The sequence below is a fragment of the Ostrea edulis genome, chromosome 5, assembly GCF_947568905.1.
Source record: "Ostrea edulis chromosome 5, xbOstEdul1.1, whole genome shotgun sequence".
Classification (NCBI taxonomy): Eukaryota; Metazoa; Mollusca; class Bivalvia; order Ostreida; family Ostreidae; genus Ostrea; species Ostrea edulis.
In genome coordinates this window covers 61,025,203-61,048,624 of record NC_079168.1, presented here as the reverse complement: position 1 = coordinate 61,048,624, position 23,422 = coordinate 61,025,203, and the positions used below count along the sequence as shown (strand labels likewise).

Here is a 23,422-nt window from a genome sequence, read left to right as displayed (position 1 = left end):
CTCAAATTCAAACTGTGTGTTTCCAGAGTTGTTTTAAAATGAAATTGGGTTAGGTATGGTGGCTGATTTGTGCCATTTTACAATTTGTCGTCTTTTCGTTATTTCGAGGTGAAAAGAAGACAAAACGATAATTAGCGACTTTTCCCTTAAAGATACTGATTCACGATTTCCCCCAAAATTTTGTTTTTCATTTTAAATGATCAAAATCTGCAATCTAATATTTTAGAAGGTTTCACTAAAAACTAAGGTTATATATCATGATAGAAGCTCATTGTATAGAGTTTATTATTTGTTTTGAAAACAAAGATTGAGGTGTGTTGTTTTCAAAATAAATGAATATTGATCCAAGTTTATTATACATGTATATTACATCTCAAGTTTACTTTAGTTAAAATGTGTCATTTAAAAGTTAAATTAAATTATGGTGCTCAGATATTTGTATTCTACCGAATAAATCTTTTTTGTATAAATGTTATACAAGGCACGTTGAAACAGGGGGTTGGGGTGGGAAGGGGACTGGTCTGTCCCCTTCTTATAATTTACTTTTTTCGTTATTTTAACACACACATCCCATGTTTTCTACATGCAAAGTTCGATTGATTTGCTACCCCCTCCCCATTTAAAAAAATATTTTTAAAGCAGTAGAGAAAGGCATTTGATGTTTGAAGTGCTGAATTGATCGATTGATTAATTAAGGTCTTCCGTAACAACGGAAGACCTTCTACTGATTGTGCTGGTTAAGATTATTCTTATTATTCTTTTTTTCCCTCTTTTTCCTAGACGCTAACTTTGAAGCTTCATATCTCGCTCATTTCTGCATGGATTTTGCTCAAATTTTCAGGGTTTATAAACTTGACAGAACAATTTTAAAATCATATACTACATTTCAGAAATTCCCTTTCGTTCACGAGTTATTCCCCTTTGAATGAAATTTTAGGGGCTTTGGTTTCCAGACAAAGGCTCTGAGACTGTATAAGCTTGAGCAGAAAATGCATTGAAAATGAAAAGTAGGAGCATTGTACACTCTGTAGTTGTGCACATCGTTTTTTGATTACAGCGTTCGAAATGGTGGTTGACAGGGTTAAAAAATTAGAACGCCAAAAGGAGCAAAAAATTACACATATTTTCCTTTGTATCTTTTAAACTAAAAATATTTTGTTAAGACGTGTAGAACAAAAGTTGTGCAAAATGTTAAGAGCTTTCTTTTGATATCCCTAAAAAGGGGCTGGCCCCTTCAATTAGGGATCTGGGGATCTTCAAAGTTTTCGCTTTATAACTCAAAAACGGTAAATTTTTCGATATGGCTTTCGCTGGAAAAGTTGTTCTTTAACATCTTATTGATCTCATAAACATAATATTTTGCTCGAGTATTGTGTTATATATGAGTAAAAAACTTGACCCGCAAACAGGTAACCGTATCATTAGGTAGGTGAAGGGGCAAAATGTGCGTATAACTTAAATAAACTTGCTTTAATTGATAAATCTGACTTCATGAAATCCAAATATTCTTTTAAAATAAGGTTTTAACGTGATCTATGGTTCCTTTAAAAATCATCTATCGACAACTTTTTTTTTTTATTATTTAGTAGCTTTAATATAAACAATCGTTCCAAAGAAAAAAAGAGGAAAAGGTTATCTCTTTTACGATTGTTATTAAAACAACGTTATATTTAATTGAAGAAACAAACCTTCAAGCATAGAATAACTCAGTCATTAAGTACACGCATCTTACATACACCGCGGGGTTTGTTTTTGTTTACAATTACGTAACCGCCTCGAGGAACCATCGCGTTTGAACCAGGGCATGTACACAAAGTAAACATTGTCGTCCTAAATATAACACAGAATGTTATGTTTTTGATCATATTGGATTTTTCGAATAATTCAGTCTTTCCGGGGATGTATATACTTGTTTATACGTCCCTGGTCTTACGTTTGATTTGTTTTAAATTCAAAACTCTAGAGCACTGAGTCAGGTATCAATCTTAAAATCTACAATTTAATATACAGTTCGTTTCTCAATCATGTCTAATTGAATGTGTGTTTAATATCGGAGATTCATCGCTGCTGGATTAGCGATCTGTGATTTCACACTACTTTAAATGAAAACACAAGCTTTACTCAAATTCTTCGTTGTGAAAAAGAAAATGGATACATTTTACAAACATAACAAATTATTTCTGAACATGTTTTGAAATCAATGATTTATAATCATGATTAAACCAAATCTAAACATGCGTATAGAATATTCTGAAACCCATGGCCGACCAGTCTCATTTCAAATGATTTGTTGTTTTATTGTTTAAAAACAATGACTTTGATTAATTAAACATTGATTCAGAACTCTTGGTCCAAATTATGTAACTTCGGCACGTGCCGCTGGCGTGAAATTCATACGCGACTTCTGTGCGCACTGTGTACATAATATACCTACATGTATTTACGCAGATAGATATTAAAGTTTAATAAAATATTCAAGATTTGAGAGCAATTTATTTGATTTGTATGTATAAATAATTCAAACTCGATGAATTATTCTCTTCAGTCTGAATATTATGCTATCATAATTTTGTTGTATGATAAAATATTGGTAACAGCTATAAACCTTTATTGTATGTCCTGAGCCATAAATTTCATAATTTTAAATAGTAATTTTTTCTTCATTATTGGGACTGAAAAGTTAAATGCTGAAAGAATTTAATCTCACATACACGCGCCATATGATCAAAGAATATGTCCCGGCCTTGACCCATGGTCACATTGTCAAGTTCACTTTTTAGTAAATACAAACCCTGTCCTGGCCATATCAAGTAATGAAGAAACATTTAGATTTCATACTTATAACAGATTTTCATGTTAACTGAGACTGTATTAGGACATGACCCAAGGACATATGGTCAAGTTCAAGGTTTTTATGTCACACAGCTCCGACGGAAGACCTCTCGTTGCTTTGCAACGAGCTTTGCTCTAGTTACATATATTGTTCAATTTCCCTTTCGAGAATATTTCACTGAATATGGAGACGTTGTCACTGCCTTTGAAGAAAATTTAGGCCTATGCTCGGCGCTTACGACATATGAGTAGGAAGGGATCTTTATCGTGCCACACTTGCTGTGACAGGGAACCTCGGTTTTTTAGGTCACTTGATTAAACTCAGGTGACCTATTGCAATTGGTTGTCGTCGTCCGTTAACAATTGAACATTTTTAACTTCTTCTTGATAACTACCAGTCCAATTCTTTTCAAATTTGGTATGAAGCATCTTTGGAACAAGGTGGACATACATTGTAAATGTCAGGACTCCAGCACCCCTAGGCTTTAGGGGCGGGGCAAAACACTGTCCAAAATTGTCCATTTTTCAAAAATCTTCTCAACAAGAACCGCACACGTGCAAGAAAAATTAAATGCATGGTGATGTAGAACAGGAAGGCCTCTACCAAAATTGTAAATTTCATGATCAATGGGGTAGGTGTTCTGACCCCAGGGCCGGTCAAACTTAGTATGTAGTGTTTATGTGTAAAACACTTTAATAACATCTTCTTTAGTGCTATTGATACTAAATTGAAACTAAATGGATATTTAGAAAGAACAGGTAGTCCTTTACCAAAATTGTAAATTTGATGATCCCAGCGGTAGGGGTTTTGGTATCATTGTGGGGCCAAAATGATAAGTTATTAAATGTGTGAACAATAGACAATTTTAACTTTTTGATCACTATGATATCGTTCCAATTCTTTTCAAATTTGGTATGAAGCATGTTTTGAACAAGATGGACATAAATTGTAAATTTTAGGATTTCTGCACCCCTAGGACATTGGGACGGGGCAATAACTGCCAAAAATTGACAAATTTTCAATAATCTCCTTCTCAATAACCTCCTTCTCAAGAACCGCACAAGTGTAAGAAAAACTAAATGCATAGTGATGTAGAGCTGGAAGGCCTCTACCAAAGTTGTAAATTTCATGATCTCCGAGGCAGAGGGGTTCTGACCCCAGGGTGGGTCCAAACTTAGCATATAGTGTTTATGTGTAAGTTTGCTGCTACTGTATCAATCTAAATGCATAAGGGAATAGCAGAAAAAGATGTGCAAAAAATGGTGAATTTCACAACCCAGTGTTTTGACTCTAGGATGGGTCCAAATTAGTCATATCTTTTAATGTTAATACATCTTTTATCATATTATGTGAAGCCTTTTATCAGTGTATGCACTTAAGAGGGCATTGAAGTTTTAAGAACACATCTTGTTTTATACTTTGCTGAATGTTAAAATTTAGCTTAGATATTCAGAAAAAGAATTTTTTTCTAGATTTCATAGCCCTTAGGAGTAGTGATAATTTTTCACTAGTACTCAGGTGACCAATAAGGTCTGTGGGTCTCTTGCTATGTCTCATCCGAAGAACCGCCCCATTATGACAAGTAAAGGGTACTGAGGACTCTTTCTAACCCGGATCCACACTGGAAGTGCTGAATTGAAGAATACGTGTAGTGAACTAAACTTTGCCACTCCCCTCCTACGATTTATAAGATATTGAGATTTGGACAGAATGACTTTCTTGCTTGTCAAGAATTCTAATGCAAGTGCGAAGTGAAGTCCGACTGATCCTTCCCCTACTTAAAACAAGAGGCCAATGGGCTACATCGCTCACCTGATTCACCTTGTCTATATGTGAAGACTTTCCATATATATTTGCATGTAAAACCTTAGTCTCTATTATGGCCCCAACTACCTCCGGGGGCCATGATTTTTGAAAACTAGAATCTACACAATGTCAGAAAGCTTTCATGTAAATGTGAACTTCTTTGGCCCAATGGTTCTTGAAAAGAAGATTTTTTAAAGATTTTCCCTATATATTTGTATGTAAAAATTTGATCCCCCTAGTGGCCCCATCCTACCCCCGGGGGCCATGATTTTAACAAACTTGAATCTGCACCATGTCAGGAACCTTTCATGTAAATATCAGCTTTTCTGGCTTAGTGGTTCTTGAGAAAAATATTCTTAAAGATTTTCCCTATATATTTGTATATAAAACTTTGATCCCCCTTGTGGCCCCATCCTACCCCTGGAGGCCACGATTTGAACAAATTTGAATCTGCACTATGTCAGAAAGCTTTCATGTAAATATCAGCTTTTCTGGCTCAGTGGTTCTTGAGAAGAAGATTTTTAAAGATTTTCCCTATATATTTGTATGTAAAATTTGTTCCCCCTTGTGGCTCCATCCTACCCCCGGGGGCCATGAATTGTACAAACTTGAATCTGCACTATGTCAAAAGGCTTTCTTGTAAATATCCGCTTTTTTGGCTCGGTGATTCTTGAGAAGAAGATTTTTAAAGGTTTTCCCTATGGATTTGTATGTAAAAATTTGATCCCCCTTGTGGCCCCATCCTACCCCCGGAGGCCATGATTTGAACAAAATTGAATCTACACTATATCAGAAAGCTTTCATGTAAATATCAGCTTTTCTGGCTCAGTGGTTCTTGAGAAGAAGATTTTTAAAGATTTTCCCTATATATTTGTATGTAAAACTTTGATCTCCCATTGTGGCCCCATCCAACCCCTGGGGGCCATGATTTTAATAAATAAAAGGTTTGTTTGGACACTATTCGTTAAGGAAAGCACTTTAGGTTTGACAAACATTACTCTTCTGTCATGCCACGACTCAGCAAAAACCAACGTAATCGTGCTGTTGGGATGCGTCAAGCTGGAATGGCACGAAATATCGTAGCAAGATACTTTGGAGTTCATTGGAACACCATCCAGTCATTATGTAGACGTTTCCAACAATCTGGTAACACTCGGGATCGACCACGTTCTTGGTGTCCTCATGTGACGTTGCGTCGACAGGACAACCACATTAGACTTGTGCAACTGAGAAATCGTTTCCAGCAGAAAGTTTGACTGCTCCTAGCATTCCTGGACTTCGACCAATCAGTCCAAGAACTCTGCATAATCGTCTGTGCGAGCACAACATCAGACGTCCAGCGGTGCGCCCAATACTGCTTCAACGTCATCGTATCGCTAGACTAGTGTGGTGCAGACGACATTTGCGATTCAGAATACAGGTCTGCGCCAATATTCTGTTAACTGATGAATCCAGATTTCATTTGGATAGCAGTGACGGCCGTTGTAGAGTGTGTCGTCGCATGGAGGAGCAGTACCAGGACGCATGTGTTGTGCAACGTCGAGAATTCGGTGGAGCTAGCGTTATGGTGTGGGGTGGAATAACAGCAACTGGAAGGACCCCTCTACAAATTGTCAATGGAAATCTCACCGGCGTACGCTATCAAAACGAAATTATTCAGCGCCATGTGATACTCTTCATATAGAGACAGCAAAATCACATCACTCTGCAACAAGACAACGCAAGGCCACATGTTGCACGTGTAGTCAGAGGCTTTTCTGTTCAACAGTATGTCGATGTCTTGCCTTGGCCAACTGTTTCCCTCGATTTATCGCCGATCGAGCACATCTGGGATGAAATGGAACGACGTCTACGCTGTTTACCAAGTCAGCCAGTGACATTGGCTGATTTAGACCAGGCTTTAACCAACATCTGGAACAACATCCCTCAAGCATTTCTGAACACTTTAGTGGCATCAATGGGGCGCCGTTGTGAAGCATGCGTGAATGCAAATGGTGGCCACACGCGTTATTAACTTTGTTAATTCAAGTTCGAATACCCGTGTCTATCGAGTGCGCTGAAATTGACGTTATTCGACGCTAACATTAATGGATTATTATACCCCCCGAACGAAGTTCTGGGGGGTATATAGGAATCACTCTGTCGATCTCCAGATTCGTGTCCGGGCCATAACTTCTTTGTTCTTTGACATAGGCATACCATATTTGGCACACAGGTGGATCACCATGAGACAATGTGTCGAGTACCTTCATGACCTCTGTAAGACCTTGACCCTTGACCTTAAGGTCAAATTAAAGGTTTCTTACAATGGATTCGTGTCCGGGCCATAACTTCTTTGTTCTTTGACATAGGCATACCATATTTGACAAATGAGTGTATCATCATGAGACGATGTGTCATGTACCTTCATGACCTCCATATGACCTTGACCTCAAGGTCAAAATTAAAGGTTTTTACAATGGATTCATGTCAGGGCCATAACTTCTTTGTTCTTTGACATAGGCATACCATATTTGACACATGAGTGTATCACCATGAGGCGATGTGTCATGTACCTTCATGACCTCCATATGACCTTGACATCAAGGTCAAAATTAAACGTTTTTACAATGGATTCGTGTCAGGGCCATGACTTCTTTGTTCTTTGACATAGGCATACCATATTTGACACATGAGTGTATCACCATGAGATGATGTGTCAAGTACTTTCATGACCTCTATATGACCTTGGACTTTAACGTCAAGGTCAAAATTGATTATAGGGTTTTGACATAGTCATACCATAAGACATTGGTGTATCTCCATGAGACTATGTGTCATGTACATTCATGACCCCTTTATGACCTTGACCTTTGATCTCAAGGTCAAAATTATAGGTTTATGCCATGGATTTGTGTTTGGACTATATCTTCCATTTTCTTCTACAAAGGCATACTATATTTTTACACTCAGGAAAGAGGTAATTTATACCTATTAACAACACCCTTTGGGAGATTGGGGTAAGCATTGCTCACAGTACATCTTGTTTAATACTGTAACACATACATTTGTTAACAGTATTACAAAAAATAAAATTTGTTCATAGTTTTTTTTTATTTATTATTTTTTCATATATTAAAAAATGCAGCTTCTTTTTCCCCGCTAGTATACTGTATATGCAAAGTGACGGTAAAGAATTGTAAATCCCGAAGAGACAACAAATTTTGAAAGCTGCTTTTATTATCTAATAAATAGTCTATTATAAAATCTGCGTAACTTTGCATTGCGTAAATTTTTATTAGCTATAGAATAATATAAAATTAATATATTGACCCCATGAACAGCTCAAAAGTGATGTTCATTTCTTATATCTATATTCATTTACTAAATCACCATGTTTTTTGGGGTTTTTTTTTTAGATTGCCTGTATAAGTTAGGAAATATTTTGTTTCATAAAACCACAGGCAATTGCATCGCTTGGGGTCGAATTTACTATATAAAGAGTAAAGGTATAGAACTCTAAATATAGGGTACCCAAGTTAGCCGATGTAAAAACAATAAATTGATTGATATAAAATTCTACTTTGTATTTTAATTTATTCATACATAATCAATCTACATTACTACCAAAGTTCATCCCGAAATTCCGTATACTTCCCAAGATATGCATTTTTCCGAGTTCATTTCTGTATATCTTGGGAAGTATACGGAATTTCGGGATGAACTTTGGTAATAATGTAGATTGATTATGTATGCATAAATTAAAATACAAAGTAGAATTTTATATCAATTAATTTATTGTTTTTACATCGGCTAACTTGGGTACCCTATATTTAGAGTTCTATACCTTTACTGTTTATATAGTAAATTCGACCCCAAGCGATGCAATTGCCTGTGCATAAAACGAACTCCTAAGATCCACCCCAATCGTAACTACTCGGCTGATGTGTAATTGTATACATGTATACGTATACATGTACATATCAATATACACAGTAAAATCAACAATTTTTGAGGTAATGACTCATGAAAATTGGTCCCCATAAAAATCGATTACTCCCTAGTAAACTAGTATATTCTATACATTATCGATATAAACATTTGACATGTGCTTGTCCTTTAAAAATGTCGTAGCCCATGGATATCCGGGTTAGAATAGGCCCTTTGCAATACCCCTTGTTTGTCGTAAGAGACGACTAAATAGGGGGATCCTTCGGATAAGACCGGAAAAACCGAGGTCCCGTGTCACAACAGGTGTATCATGATAAAGATCCATCCCTGCTCAAAGGCCATAAGCGCCGAGCATATGCGTACATTTTGCAGCCCTTCACCGGCAATAGTGACGTATCCACATGATCGATCGGTTGCTTTTACGTCTCTTCCAGGATTTTTCACTCATATTAAGAGGTCACCATCTGTAGGTGAAGTACCACAAATGTAGACCAGGTCTACGTTTAGCGCTCAGCGCAGTAGTAGTGAGGGTTCTTTATCATGCCAACGCATGCACGGGACCTCCGTTTTAAAGGTCATACCTGAACGACCAATGATTCTCACTTCTAAATTCCGAGCGATCGGCGAAGGAGAAATCACTACCTATTTTAACGTCTTAGGTTTGCCATGAGTGAAAAATTCTTGAGAGGGACTTTAAACAACATTAAATCAATCAATATTAGGCTTGACGCAGCCATGGCACGAGCGGAGCTCGAACTCACGACCTCCCGGTTACGAAGCGAACACTCTACTACTGAGCTACCACGATTCCATATGAGTGGAATATTATCGAGTGGGACGTATTTATTATATGATCTGAAACATCGAATCGATACTAGAGTATACGATATCTGGTCGATCATCTCCATTTACAGCTAGATCAGTACATAGTAGTGAATCCCCTTATGATAAATGGCATTTACAAAAATATATTTACATTTTCAACTGTATTCTCCTACATAACACTATTACGAGCAATACGTATTTATTACTGCATAAATCCACTACGGGGTCAACAGAGGTCACGGCTGTGCGTATGAACATTTGTTCAAAGTACGTAACAGGTACTACTTTTACTAAGGCAATACATCTAGCAATCGCTTTCACTTACTGCAGAAGTCTCCACAATAGATAAAATCAACATCACAAAATGTATTTATGGTTTTATTTGTATTCCAAGCTGTGGACTTTCATCAATAATTGATAAAAGCATTTCTGTAAACAATGTCTTACTGATGTATGTCTAAAATTTCACCTGCTACAACTTCAGTGAACTTCACCCTGGTCATCGGTGATGCGGAATTGTACCTACTGCTAGACGATGACATTAGTCTTTAGCAAAAAGATCATTCACAGGATGTATGGCCGATAAGTCGTCAAAGTACATAAGACCTACACACCGCACTGCCTCCGTGCCACAGCAGCCATAAGGTGATTGATGTCGGTTTCCAAGTTTATGTCGGGACATCGAAGCGAGGCGTCGTTATAAACTTCTTACAGAAATTCATCAAGTCAAACGAAGCATTCAGTGAGCTCATGTTTGTCAACAGTTACATATCCAAATCCAAACCGTCCCTTACCTGCGTGCTGTTCCACATTCTCTGCGATATTCAGTTCTTTCCGGAGATTTATCTGAGCTGCGTCCTCTGTCCTGTCTATAAATGATTGCCTACACCTGACGACTGCCGCCCTGTTCTTCGTGTTCCTCCACCTCAGTCTTCTGTTAACTCCGTAATATCCACAGAATATCTTTCAAAGTCAGTCTTCAACGTTTTCACTTTTCAAAAGTGAAACCGCATCACAACTGTATGTGTAACCTTGCGCACCCCGTTTAAATCATAATTCCCCCACCCTCTAAAATTAACATATGGAAGAGTTTTCCATTACTCCCGAGTTAATGCATATATTGATATATTTGCTTTCTACCGTCGTTATAATTAAAACAGTACTAGTTCTTCATTTGATGGAACTTTGTTTTGTGTTGTCATTTTGAACATGCAAGGTGAAGATAACGAACAGTGATCAATCTCATAACTCCTATAAGCAATACAAAATAGATAGTTGGGCAAACACGGACCCATGGACACACCAGAGGTGGGATCGGGTGCCTAGGAGGAGTAAGCATCCCCTGTTGACCGGTCACACCCGCCGTGAGCCACATATCCTGATCAGGTAATCGGAGTTATCCGCAGTCAAAATCAGTGTGCCAACATCTATGACGCTTCGTTGTGGAGGTCAACAATTTGAAATGTATGGACACGTATTGTTAACACAATTCAGTAATGTTACCGATCAAAAATGTAAATATAAGTAATAAGGTATCATTTTAAAATATTTATCGGGATATAAATACAGGTTGGTCAAGTGATTAAATTCCATAAAGCCCGAAGGCTTTCTTAAATGAATGCGTTAACATTGACAGAGTAAATGCACTGGATGAAAATATTGCTTGAAAAATGTTTATTCTGGAATAGTAAAATATACAAAAAGAGAATCATGATGGAAATACACAATCATTTGCATTATTACGAATAACAGAATTATTTATCTCTACATTTTTCGGTCCACCAAGACGCATGCTTTCTATATTTTTCTTATTTCTGTGTTACAGATATGGTCACTGGGGCAGATATCAGACAATACAAGCCGCCTTCATATTTCTACATATATGGCAAGCTGGTTTTCAGCTACTGATTGGAGTTTTTATAGGTAAAATATTAAAGAATTGATATACATGTATCGCGTCTCATATCCATAGATCCAAAGTCTGCGAATACCTGTCTTCCTAACGAAGTGTTTTCCCAATTAAACAGACGAACATAATTAATATTTGGTTAGGTAAACCGGTAATCTTGATCAGTATGTTCCGATATATCATTAATTTCCAATCATAATTTCATATCATTATATTGTCGTCTGTCACTTGATGAATCAAAATTTATTCAGTTACAATAAAAACACTAAAAGAATACAACACAAAAATTGCACATTTAAAGAAACATGTCAACTTCTTTACCAACTCAGAAGAGAATGCAAACACTTTCAGTCTGTTTTCTCCTAGGAAACAATTACAAATATTTAACATAAACCCGCATCCAGGTCTTTCACTTGGCGACAAAACTTCATCTCTATTATGATTTCTATCGATGGGCTAAATATGAAATACATGTAGAAGAACTTGATATCTAGTAAGAATGGATATAAAGTATAAGAGGAATACTAAAATCCCGTATTAGACACATCAAAACAAAACTGCGTACCATCTATCCTTCTGTGTTTAGTAAATCAAAATTAGATAGGTTACATGAGGAATGTTTTAGTTCCAGCTGACTAAGCTTGTAACAACATTGTCTGTATTTGTAAAGTCTCATTATTACAACTGTATTTTAAACGAACTTTAATTTCCCATTTGGTAATCGGGCTTACCAACCATCCACTCAAAAGATGAAATTCTTCAAAATCATACTTCTGATTTAAACACATTTAATATCCCAGCCAATGGGACGGATGAATGGAAGATGAAGATAGCGAAGAGTGACCAATCTCACAAAATTGAATCAATATGAGTTACCGTTCCTATACTGGATTCCTAGTAATCACAAAAAGCCTTAGAAAGGTACATTGCTGGTTTTACCTAGCCCCTATTTTTGATCCTCACGAAGATATTAACAGCTGTGACGGAGAAACTTCAAACGTACTGTGCTTCAACATATGCCAGAAATGGTGTAAATCAAATGTGGATTCTAAAATCTTCTAAAGATCTAGTAATTTTGAAATCATAAAACTTTTCTCAAATCAACAACATCAAAACATATGATTTTCAACTCTTTACACGACCATTCCTCACGATAAATTAAAGACTAGACTTGATCTCAAAGACAGCTGCTTCTTTAACGAAAACCGGTAAAAGAAAATATTCATATCTAGTGATCAGTCATTCAAAAATGACTTTGTTAAACATCATTCTGATTCTACGCACAATTATTCAAAAGAGTTTAACCTAGAATTCGTTATTGACAATATCTTGACTTCGTAGTCTTTGGTGATCAGGTCTTCCATAAGTCTGTTGGAATTTCCATGGGCACGAATTGTGCTTCTTTGTTAGCTGACCTGTTTTTATCTTCTTATCAGGATTAATTCCACATTTGGTAATCCTACCTATAGTATACTCCAAGTTCCCTTTTAAAAGATGAAATTCTTCAAAACCGTGCTTCAGTTTTCAAACACATTTAATATCCCAGTGAATGGGACGAATGAATACCGTATCTATACTGGATTCCTAAACTTCACAGAATCCTTACAAACATGGTTGAGAGGTGAAGATAACGAATGAACAGTGATCAAACTCATAACTATTATAAAGAAGACAAAGCCGAGAGTAGGGCAAACATGGACCCTGGACACACTAAAGGTTGGATCAGGTACCTAGGAGCAAGTTTTCTTTGTCAACAGGTCAATACGCCGTGAACCGTATATCTTATCAGGTAAACGGAGTAATCCATAGTCAAAAGTAGTGTGCATAAAATATCTCAATTGGTATGAAACATGTCAGACAACATTGTTCCCATGTAGAATACTCCATACAATAAGATCCATCGTTTGAAAACTGACACACACGCAGAAAACTGACACACACGCAGAAAACTGACACACACGCAGAAACTGACACACACGCAGAAAACTGACACACACGCAGTATCCTTGCAAGATCGACATGTTGCTACCACACTAACCTTCGTGAAAGGCAGGATTACTGAGTATAGAGTTCAAATGTCAGAATACCTCATATAAGAGTTGAAACTCTCTCCGTTCGATTACAACTCGGGTAATCCGAGTTTGTAATCAGATATGAACCGAAGTCACCTTAATTTAGCAGTACGCACTGGGTATGTGCAACATCCGTTGCAACGACTGTTTGCGATATTCAAGTCACATACCAGCTCAGTGTTTGGATTCGAAGTGTTGAAGTCGTCGTTTCTGCTTGTGGTAAGCTACTCTTTTATCGATACTTGGATATCAGATGAATTGTCATTAATTTGCCTACCGCTACTACATCTCTAGCTTCCGAGACAAGGACGGTTAATCTATAAGTTAGCCATAACTACAACGATTTTTGTTTAAACGAAAATTTGTGTATTTCTGTGCTGATGCCATGAGCAAAGAAAACGAATTGGGGAAGGCGACCTGATGTTGACATCCTTTTGTAGATACAAATCTCCCAGCTTTAGTTACAGAATGATAATGGCTTTACTACTGGCAGTATGCATGTATAAGAATCAATGCCCGAGTAAAAATGGATACTTGATAATTTTTTCCATTAATTCTTCTGTCAATAAATTTCACTATCCTCACTAGCAGTTAGGAATGATGATAATAAAGAATGTTCCATCACTGAAATGGTTGGTTCGTTGTATATTGTGTAACGCCCCGCTCTAAGGACCTATTCTAACCTGGATCTTCACGGTATAGTTGGTTGATGGAGGTGTTCTGTATCGAAAATAAATATTTCATGAGAAGAGAATAAAGACTCGGAGGTTTACTAGATTGATTTATTGATTTGATATTATTTAACGTCCCACTCGACAATGTTTCACTGCCGATAAAGGGCTGCAAAATTTAGGCATATGCTCGGCGCTTACGGCCTTTGAGCAGGGAGGGATCTTTATCGTGCCACACCTGCTGTGACACGAGACCTCGGTTTTTGTCGTGTCATTCAAAGTACCGCCCCATTTAGTCGCCTCTCACGATAAGCAAGGGGTACTGAGGACCCATTCTAACCCGGATACCCATGGAATGAGGGTTACTAGAATATTGAAGTTATAGATCTAAATCAGTTGCATTAAACATAAATTATGAATCTTCAGGATTTATTTATATTTATGTTCTAGTAAACCAATGTCACTGACAAATGTTAAGTTACGTTAAATAAAAATTGTCAACTCAAAATATGAAAATATTAAGAAATCTCTATGTTTTTATTTCTCATATTTTTGAGATTGTCTGTTGTTCTTCTGCTACCTCTTAAACGCATTACTATTATGTGTATTTATACATACAATGTATATTACTAGGTTATGTTCCCCTCTGATATCTAAGAAAGTTGCATTGTTCCATATATGTCTTGCACGTATTATATTTCTTGTACCTCATGTACCGTTTAACATGGTTTGAGCAAATACATGTAAATTGAATTGAATTGATCTCGGCCACTCTTTGAAGACGAGAAAAGGTTGGTGAAATGTGTGATCAAGAGCGGCCAGGCGTGAAAAACGACTGACCGACCGACCGGGAGGGATATTTAATCTACCTGAGGTGTGAAAAAACACAAGTAGCCTCTATCATTTCTTTGGTTTACCGGTGTCGTCAAGGGACTTGGCTAATCAAAGCGACCCTTCCAAATTCTGTACGAAAGCGGTAGTTAAATAAGAACAAACACTTGACTGTTAATGATAATTATCAAAAGATAAATAAATTTTCTTGATTTCCATAGACTTAGAATTCGTAAGAAATATTCAAATTACAATTTCATATTTACTACTGTCCTTTTAAAAACGTCAAAACGAATTTGTTAATGACCTAAGCGATGGTCGTAAACAGTTTTTATAGATAAGAGCTGGTAGCTGTCCGGGAAACTCACAAAACCCTTCAAAATCGATCACATTTCATTTTGTTAACCACCGTAAAATAGGTGAAATATTGCCAAAATGGCGATAAACCGAAATCAATCCGTCAGTTAATCAATTAATGTACTCGTCGTATGAATATGGCATGTCAAACGTTGCAATATTTGATCTTTTCCATTTGTATTGTATAATTTTCCATTTGTATTCTATATTTTCCATTTGCATTGTATAATTTTTCATTTGCATTGTATAATTTCCATTTGTATTGTATAATTTTCCATTTGTATTCTATATTTTCCATTTGTATTGTATAATTTTCCATTTGTATTCTATATTTTCCATTTGTATTATATATTTTTTTCGTTTGCATTGTATAATTTCCATTTGCATTGCAAAATCTTTCATTTATATTGCATCCCAGGGATTGTTTATTTTGATTTGTTACGAAGGATTTCATTAGTTTAGGTCCCACTTATATTTAGCCGTCACCAGGTGACGTACCACAAATAGACTTACTATGCTACATGTATGGGCACAGTGGCGTAACATTGGGGGTACTTTAACGTGTCAACGCCTGTCGATATTTACGTCTAAGGTTTGATGCAGCCATGACACGAGTAGAACTCGAACATGCAACTTCACAGTTATGAACCAAAGGGCATATCACTGAACTACCGCGATCGGTTCCATATAGGACTAGTTGAACATACATCTAGGCAGCAATGAGGAATCTTGCGCCGGGAGACACCCCCCCCCCCTCCCTTCACAAATGATATTTTATATACAGATGTCGAAAAAAGCATGCATGTACGTTTTATTTTGTCAGAACGCACTTGTCCAGGGGTCTTCCAGGGGCGGATCCAGGAATTGCGGTTACGGGGGCGCCATTTTATGAGGCACGGGGTCTGGGGGTTGCCTCAAGTGGGTAGGGGTCCAGGGGGCGAAGTCCCCGGAAGCTCCTGGATTTTACAGATTTCATAGGGCTTGAAATATGTCATTTTTAATCAAGTGAAATTAGTAAAATGACGCAAATTTTAAGGGTTTCTGGAAAAATTAAGTTCTCTCAATAAAGTACTTCAAGAAATCAAAAGACTTTGTCATTTATTTCTCCGGGAATGGAAGAAATCATTGCTTCTTTTATTGTTTGATACATTTTTCTAAACAAGATACCAAGATTTACCTTAAATTTGGAATTTTTGAGGGGGGGGGGGGGGCGCCGGCTGCGCCCCCCTTAAATCCGCCACTGACTTCGCCCTCCAACTGCAACCCCCCTCCCCCAAGGCTTTGCACTGGATTCACTAGGGATCTTAAGACAGTCCCCAGACATTCAGCAGTTTACTGCATCCTTTCGTTCAGAATTATCTAGATCAGTCAGTGGTTAAATAGGAGACTAGTTTGAATATGCTGATCACATTAGACGCATAAAAGCGATCAATTAATGGGGTGGGGGGGGTGGGGGGTGGTTACGCCATTACACTTAGCAAATACGGTACATTCCTGCGAAACGTGGCTCCTGAACTTTACCTCTTCAACATCTCGCGCATTACAAAATTCGATAAACGATAACTTAAGATTAATCCATTGAATAGTTGTAACAAACCAAACTCGAGGTTAACAATTGGTGGGGACCCAAGGGCTGAATTAAGTCCCCCGAATCTACTGAATTCTGACTTCATAAAAATGTGCATGCTTTTCTGGACAGTTCTATTTTTCAAAAAAATGATCGGGGGGGGGGGGGGGGGGTCGTCATTACTAGAGCTAGCTAAGTATTTTTAAAAATAACTAGTCCAGGACCTGGTCGTGGTAGTTCAGTAATATATCGCTTGGTTTGTGGGCGAGAGGTCGTGAGTTCGAGAACCGTTACCTTTTCTGGACAGTTCTATTTTTCAAAAAAAATGATCGGGGGGGGGGGGGGGGTCGCCATTACTAGAGCTAGCTAAGTATTTTTAAAAATAACTAGTCCAGGACCTGGTCGTGGTAGTTCAGTAATATATCGCTTGGTTTGTGGGCGAGAGGTCGTGAGTTCGAGAACCGTTACTGTTATTGCCGCATCAAAGCTTTAGAGACACAAAGACAGTGATTGCTCCTTTGCCAAACACTCGGCATTTAAAAGACCTTAAAAACAGATATTCCGTATCGCTGCACAGGCGTTGACACGATAAAGAACCGTCATTGCTACGGCCTGTCATCGTCAGTTACCCACGGATGCTTCTATTCGAGCGTGAGTGGACTCAAAACCGTGGTTTGCGACGATGCGGCCCTGTGTGCTAAGCACGTCTACAGTACAGATGTGGTACATCAGTGACGTTAACTAATGAAATCCTTCGTAACAAATCAAAATAAACATTCCCTGGATACAATACAAATGAAAAATTATACAATGCAAATGGAAAATATAGAATACAAATGGAAAATTATACAATACAAATGGAAACTATACAATGCAAATGTAAAATTATACAATGCAAATGGAAAATATAGAATGCAAATGGAAAATTATACAATACAAATGGAAATTTTACAATGCAAATGGAAAATTATACAATGCAAATGGAAAATATAGAATACAAATGGAAAATTATACAATACAAATGGAAAAGATCAAATATTGCAACGTTTGACATGCCATATATGAAGGAAAACATCAATTTGAAAGCTTATATGGTTTGGTTTTCAGGATACAGGCCAGACTTCCAATGTGCAGCTTCGGAGTTGGAAAACAAATATCTTACCAATGGTTCTATTTACGTGACATATGAAAAATGTCACATCAACATATTCCACAACGACACAAGTGGTTCGATCCCTCAGTTGATAGCAATGAAAGAATGTACTAACGGTTACCTGTACCATCTGGACAAAGACAGTACTATTGTCACAGAAGTAAGGATATGCCTTTAATATAAATTCATAATTGGTCAACCATGAGAGCATCCTGTATATATTTTTAGACAATAAAAACATAGAGTACTACATGGAAATTCGGTATTTCAAAAGATTTTTACCATACCATATTGATCTTAGAGGGCATTTTCCAATCTTTATTAAGACTATTCAAAGCAATAAAAATTTCAGTGTCCCCTTGGGATCTACGTTTTCAAACAACCTGAAACAGGAAATGGACATACCACAAATAAGTACATGTATTCATCGGTTACATTATTTTACAATCAAAATAAATAGCCTTAGTAACTCAAATACTTCAAATGACGGCATTATCCTGTTATTAGCACCGCGGTGCTAATAATAGTTGACGTTGTTGACGTTATTGACGTAAATATTTATAAACCTTATGAACTTTATTTATTGTGTTTCAATGAGAATTAAGCATTTTTTTTTGGCATTTGTTCCGATGCACTCTCTAGTTATATTTTTAGAAATTACCTTATTCTCAATGAAACTTATAACGGAATAGATGTATCCATAGAAACTAAAATTTGGCTTGCAGGAAAGTACCATTTATTCCGTTATAGACAAGAAGAAAGGTATCTTTAGAATTAATTTCATAACGGAATAACTGCCATATATTTAGATGAGCAGTAATGAGTATTTGTATTTTATTCCGTTATAGACCATGTAAAGTAATGTTTCTGTAGAGTAAATTTGATAACGGAATAAATGACATATATTAAAATGAACACTAATGCATATTTTCACTTTATTCTGTTAAAGACAAGAGGAAATGTTTTTCTTCAAATTAATTTGATAACGGAATAAATCGCATGTATTAAGATGAACAGTATTGCATATTTGCATTTTGCTTCGTTATAAACAAACATAAATGTTTCTGTACAGTTTATTTTATAACGGAATATAACCTCGAGATGAACTTTAATGCATATTTGCACTTTATTCCGTTATAGACAAGAAGAAATGTTTCTTCTAAAATTAATGTCACAACTGAATAAATGACATGTATTAAGATGAACAGTAATGCATATTTGCATTTTACTCCGTTATAAACAAAAAGAACTGTTTTTGTACAGTTAATTTGATAACGGAATATAAATTCAAGTTGAACTTTAATGCATATTTGTACTTTATTCTGTTATAAACAAGAATAAATGTTTCTCTTAAAATTAATGTCGCAACTTAATAAAGACCACGTATTAAGGTGAACAGTAATGCATATTTGCATTTTATTAAAAGGTTTAAAAAAAGGGGGGGGGGCTTTGACTTAAATTGCGATGAATAAATGAAGTATTTGTAAATTAAAACAATAAATTCAAAATCATGTTGAGGTCCATGTCTTTCATTGCGTACAAAGGGCAGTGTATTTGATTTCATGTACAGGAGAAATGCATTTGTGTACATTTTTCTCTAATGTTAATTATACAATTTATTGCATACAGGAACATTAATCGTTTGTCATCATGTCAATGTATTTCCATGTTCTCATTTTTGCACGGACTTTGAATGTGTTGCAATACATGTAGTGAATTAAGTCCTTTTAAATGGCTGTAAACAGTACTATACACTACCTGTACCTTTGATGGAAGGCACATTGAATGAGTCGCAAAGCATGACCGTCTACTATGTGTTTACATATGGCTTTCCTACATTTTCTTCGTCATCGTGGCATAATCATTCATATTATACCCCATCATACACAAGGTTGTTTTAATTTATACTTCTTTCACCTGTGCCATATTCAAATGTTTGAAAAATTGCATATTCCTATAGTAATTTAACGGAATAAACCAAATTTAAAGAGCAAATAACTCTTACTAAAGGAAAAATGCCTGTTATTAGCACCGCTGTGCGAATTAGTTTTGGCCATTCCACAGATGAAAACGTGCCATTTTTACAGTGATAACCCCCAAAAATCTCCAAGCCCCATTTTTTTATGAACTCCCCCAAAGAAACCCTTTCCCCGGGAATACTTCCCTTCGTAGAGCTTATAATCTTGATTTTTAAAACATTGTCTCTCTCTATATATACTCCTGTTCTTAGCACCGCGGTGCGAATTAGTTTTGAGGTATTTATATGAACGTCGTTTCTCTATATATACTCCTGTTATTAGCACCGCGGTGCGAATTAGTTTTGCGCATTCCACAGATCAAAACGTGCCATTTTTAGTATGGGATGACCATTTATTTCAAATACGAATAAAAAAATAAAATTTTGAATTTTCTCTGAATTTTATTTTAAACAGAAATTTCATTAGAAATCATCAAATAATGATATATTTATAACTTTTAACGCTTCTGACGTTACGTAAAAAAACGTCAAATATTATTAGCACCGCGGTGCTAATAACAGGATTATGCCCAAATGACTTGCATGAAAGTATATATCTCGATGACTTTGTTCTTTGTTATAGATTGAAATATATGATTGTTTAAGCAAAATCACAATACACAACGTCACAATCGAGGAGTCGTCACAGTGGATCACGAGGGGTCGGCTCCGAAGCGGAGCAAGTGCAGCATCACTGAGTATGAGATAGATTTTCTCATAAAATATACAATATTTCTGCAACATCATATTGCATTGAGTGTCGTAGATATATATTGATCAATCAAATTTGTCACCGAATTTCAGAAACCTGTACTTACCCCAAACACTTCGCTCGCGTTTCGCGAGTAGTCGATGAATGTAACCCATCTTTCTCGGTCATTTCATCTTACTGCCTACTTGATTTGTTTGATATAGAGTACGTATATCCCGATACCATGATTGTTGATGCACATTTCACATATCATTTGCACAAAATCGTACCAATTTGTAATGTGTTGCCTGGGGGCTATAATCTGGCATCCCGCGAGGACTATGCTCCATGTTTTTTACTGTATCGTGAGGCTTTAAAGTTTGGGCTTCTAGATACGAATTTTATCCTAAGCCTTTTAATATCACATATTTGTCAGTTTTCTTTTCATATTCAGAATAAAATATGGTGCGAAAGAAGTCCAATTTTACCAGAAATAGGTCTAAAAGTGGGTTATCTGCACCCCCCCCCCCCCCCCCCAAAAAAACCCACCCACAATAAGTATATCGAATCCGTATCGCTAATGCATTTTTTGGGGGGTTGAAATCTGTTTTCTAACGTACGCGAGTGATTCAGTCTTAATGTTTGTGTAAATCAACTTAACCAAAAGTACATACAATTTTTTTTTATCAAGCACGCAGAGAGAGAAGGGGGGGGGGGGGGGCTGTCCTATTTTTTCCAACAATGTACCTTTTCTGTTATCATTACATGCTAAATTGGTTATTTTAACAAGCAAAGTTTGATCTATGGGTTGCGCCCTGTTTTGAATAGTAGCATTAAATTTAGTCCTTAGTATGCTTTCTAACAGATGGTGCGATTTGGGTGTAGGACGGTAATATACGAAAACCTATTAGTATCATTCCATTATCTCGTAATTACAAGAAAATATCTCGTAATTACAGATAAATGTCTTCTAATTACGAGAAAAGATTTCGTAATTACGAAAAAAGATCTTGTAATTACGAGATAATCTCGAGATCTTTTCTCGTAATTTCGAAATTCACATTCCATTAACTCGTGATAACGAGATATTATCTCGTAATTACGAGATCTTTTCTCTTAGTAACGAGATAATTATCCCGTAATATCGAGATCTTTTCTTGTAAGTACGAGATCTTTTCTCGTAATTACGAGATGATTATCTCGTAATAACGAGATCTTTTCGCGTAATAACGAAATCTTTTCTCGAAATTACGAGATAGGGGAATGTAAATTTAATTTTTATATGATACTAATAGGGTTTCGTATATAATGATGGGTCGTCTGTAGCTTATACGCTCTAGTTTTGCGAATAGCCCACTTTTCATCCTATTCAGTCATGGAAAGATTTGACTTCTTTCGCATCATATTTTATTTTAAAGTATGAAATGAAAACTGACAAATATGTGATATTAAGTGGATCATGATAAATTCGTGTTTAGAAGCCCAAACTTTAAAGCCTCACGATACAGTAAATACATGGAGCATAGTCCTCGCGGGATGCCAGCTTATAGCCCTCAGGCGACACATTACAAATTGGTACGATTTTGTGCAAATTACGTGTAAAATGGGGAAAAAGTGCGATACAATCATCAACAATCATGGCATCGGTATATACATATTCTCTATCGAACAAATTAAGTAGGCAAAAAGATGAAATACTGATAGTCCAGTATTTTCTCAGAACATAGACACTGTAAAAGTTAAGTTAGAGAATATGTTAATTGTCATGCGTGGTGACTGGGATGTCCTTCAGGAGAAGGAAAAGGACACATTTAATGTTGAAAATCTCAACAATCCATGTGCACATAAAAAATATCAAACATTAAGGTAGATTTGGAGGTTGTTGATCCCTGGAGAATTTGGAATGAAGAAGGGAGACAGTAATGGAGAAGGTCAAATCCTATAATTCAAAGTAGAATAGATTACTTCCTTGTTTCAGGATGTATATTTTAATAGTAAAGCATGTGATACTAAAATAATTTCTGGGTGTAGAACTGACCATTCAGCAATTATGCTTTAATTCAAAACCAATGAAAATAATAGAGGTAGAGAATATTGGAAGTTAATTCTCAGCTATTTTATGAAAATGAATATACAGATAAAGTAAGACAACCAGAGCCCCCCCCCCCCCCCCCCCCCCCCCCCCCCCCCCAATTAAAGTCTGAAAGCAAGTTGCTGGAAAAAGAAAATTTGGATTTAGAAAATACGATAAATGCTTCAGGGTAAAAAAGAGGACGTTGAACTTCTAGAGGAAGAAAAAAAAACCAATCCTTGCAAGTTACAAGAGAAAAATACATTGAGGGTTTAATGTTAAGATCAAAAGAAACATGGTATGAAAAAGGAGAAAGAAACACATACTATTTCTGTAAATTAGAAAGAAAGAATTTTGTAAATAAAACAATATCAGAACTCATTGATGTTGATGGAAACCATATTATGAATTAGGAGCATATATTAGAAGAACAAAGATCATTCTTTTCAAATTGATACAAAAGTTAAAAACAGTATAGAAGTGCAACATTACTTAGTGAAAGCGTGTTTCTAAACCACAAAGTTAAACTATCAGAAAATCAGAAGGATTTCTGAAACTATCAGAAGTATTGAAAGTTATGAAAAACAATAAATGGCTCAGATGGTATTACAGTAGAATTCTATTTTATTTGGAGGGACTTGGAGTATTTGTATTTGTTTATCATTCTTTGAATGAAGCATACCTTACAG

The 23,422-nt window shown here is 36.3% G+C and overlaps 1 protein-coding gene across 1 annotated transcript in view; it reads left to right on the top strand.

The window, feature by feature from the left end:
- The window catches only part of LOC125649738 (organic anion transporter 3-like), a 63,994-nt gene that overhangs the window by 16,252 nt on the left and 24,320 nt on the right, over positions 1 to 23,422 (top strand). The window contains exons 2-3 of the mRNA XM_048877459.2: positions 11,220 to 11,317; positions 17,909 to 18,114. Coding sequence (XP_048733416.2) covers positions 11,220 to 11,317; positions 17,909 to 18,114 — 304 coding nt within the window. The remainder of the gene's footprint in view (positions 1 to 11,219; positions 11,318 to 17,908; positions 18,115 to 23,422) is intronic.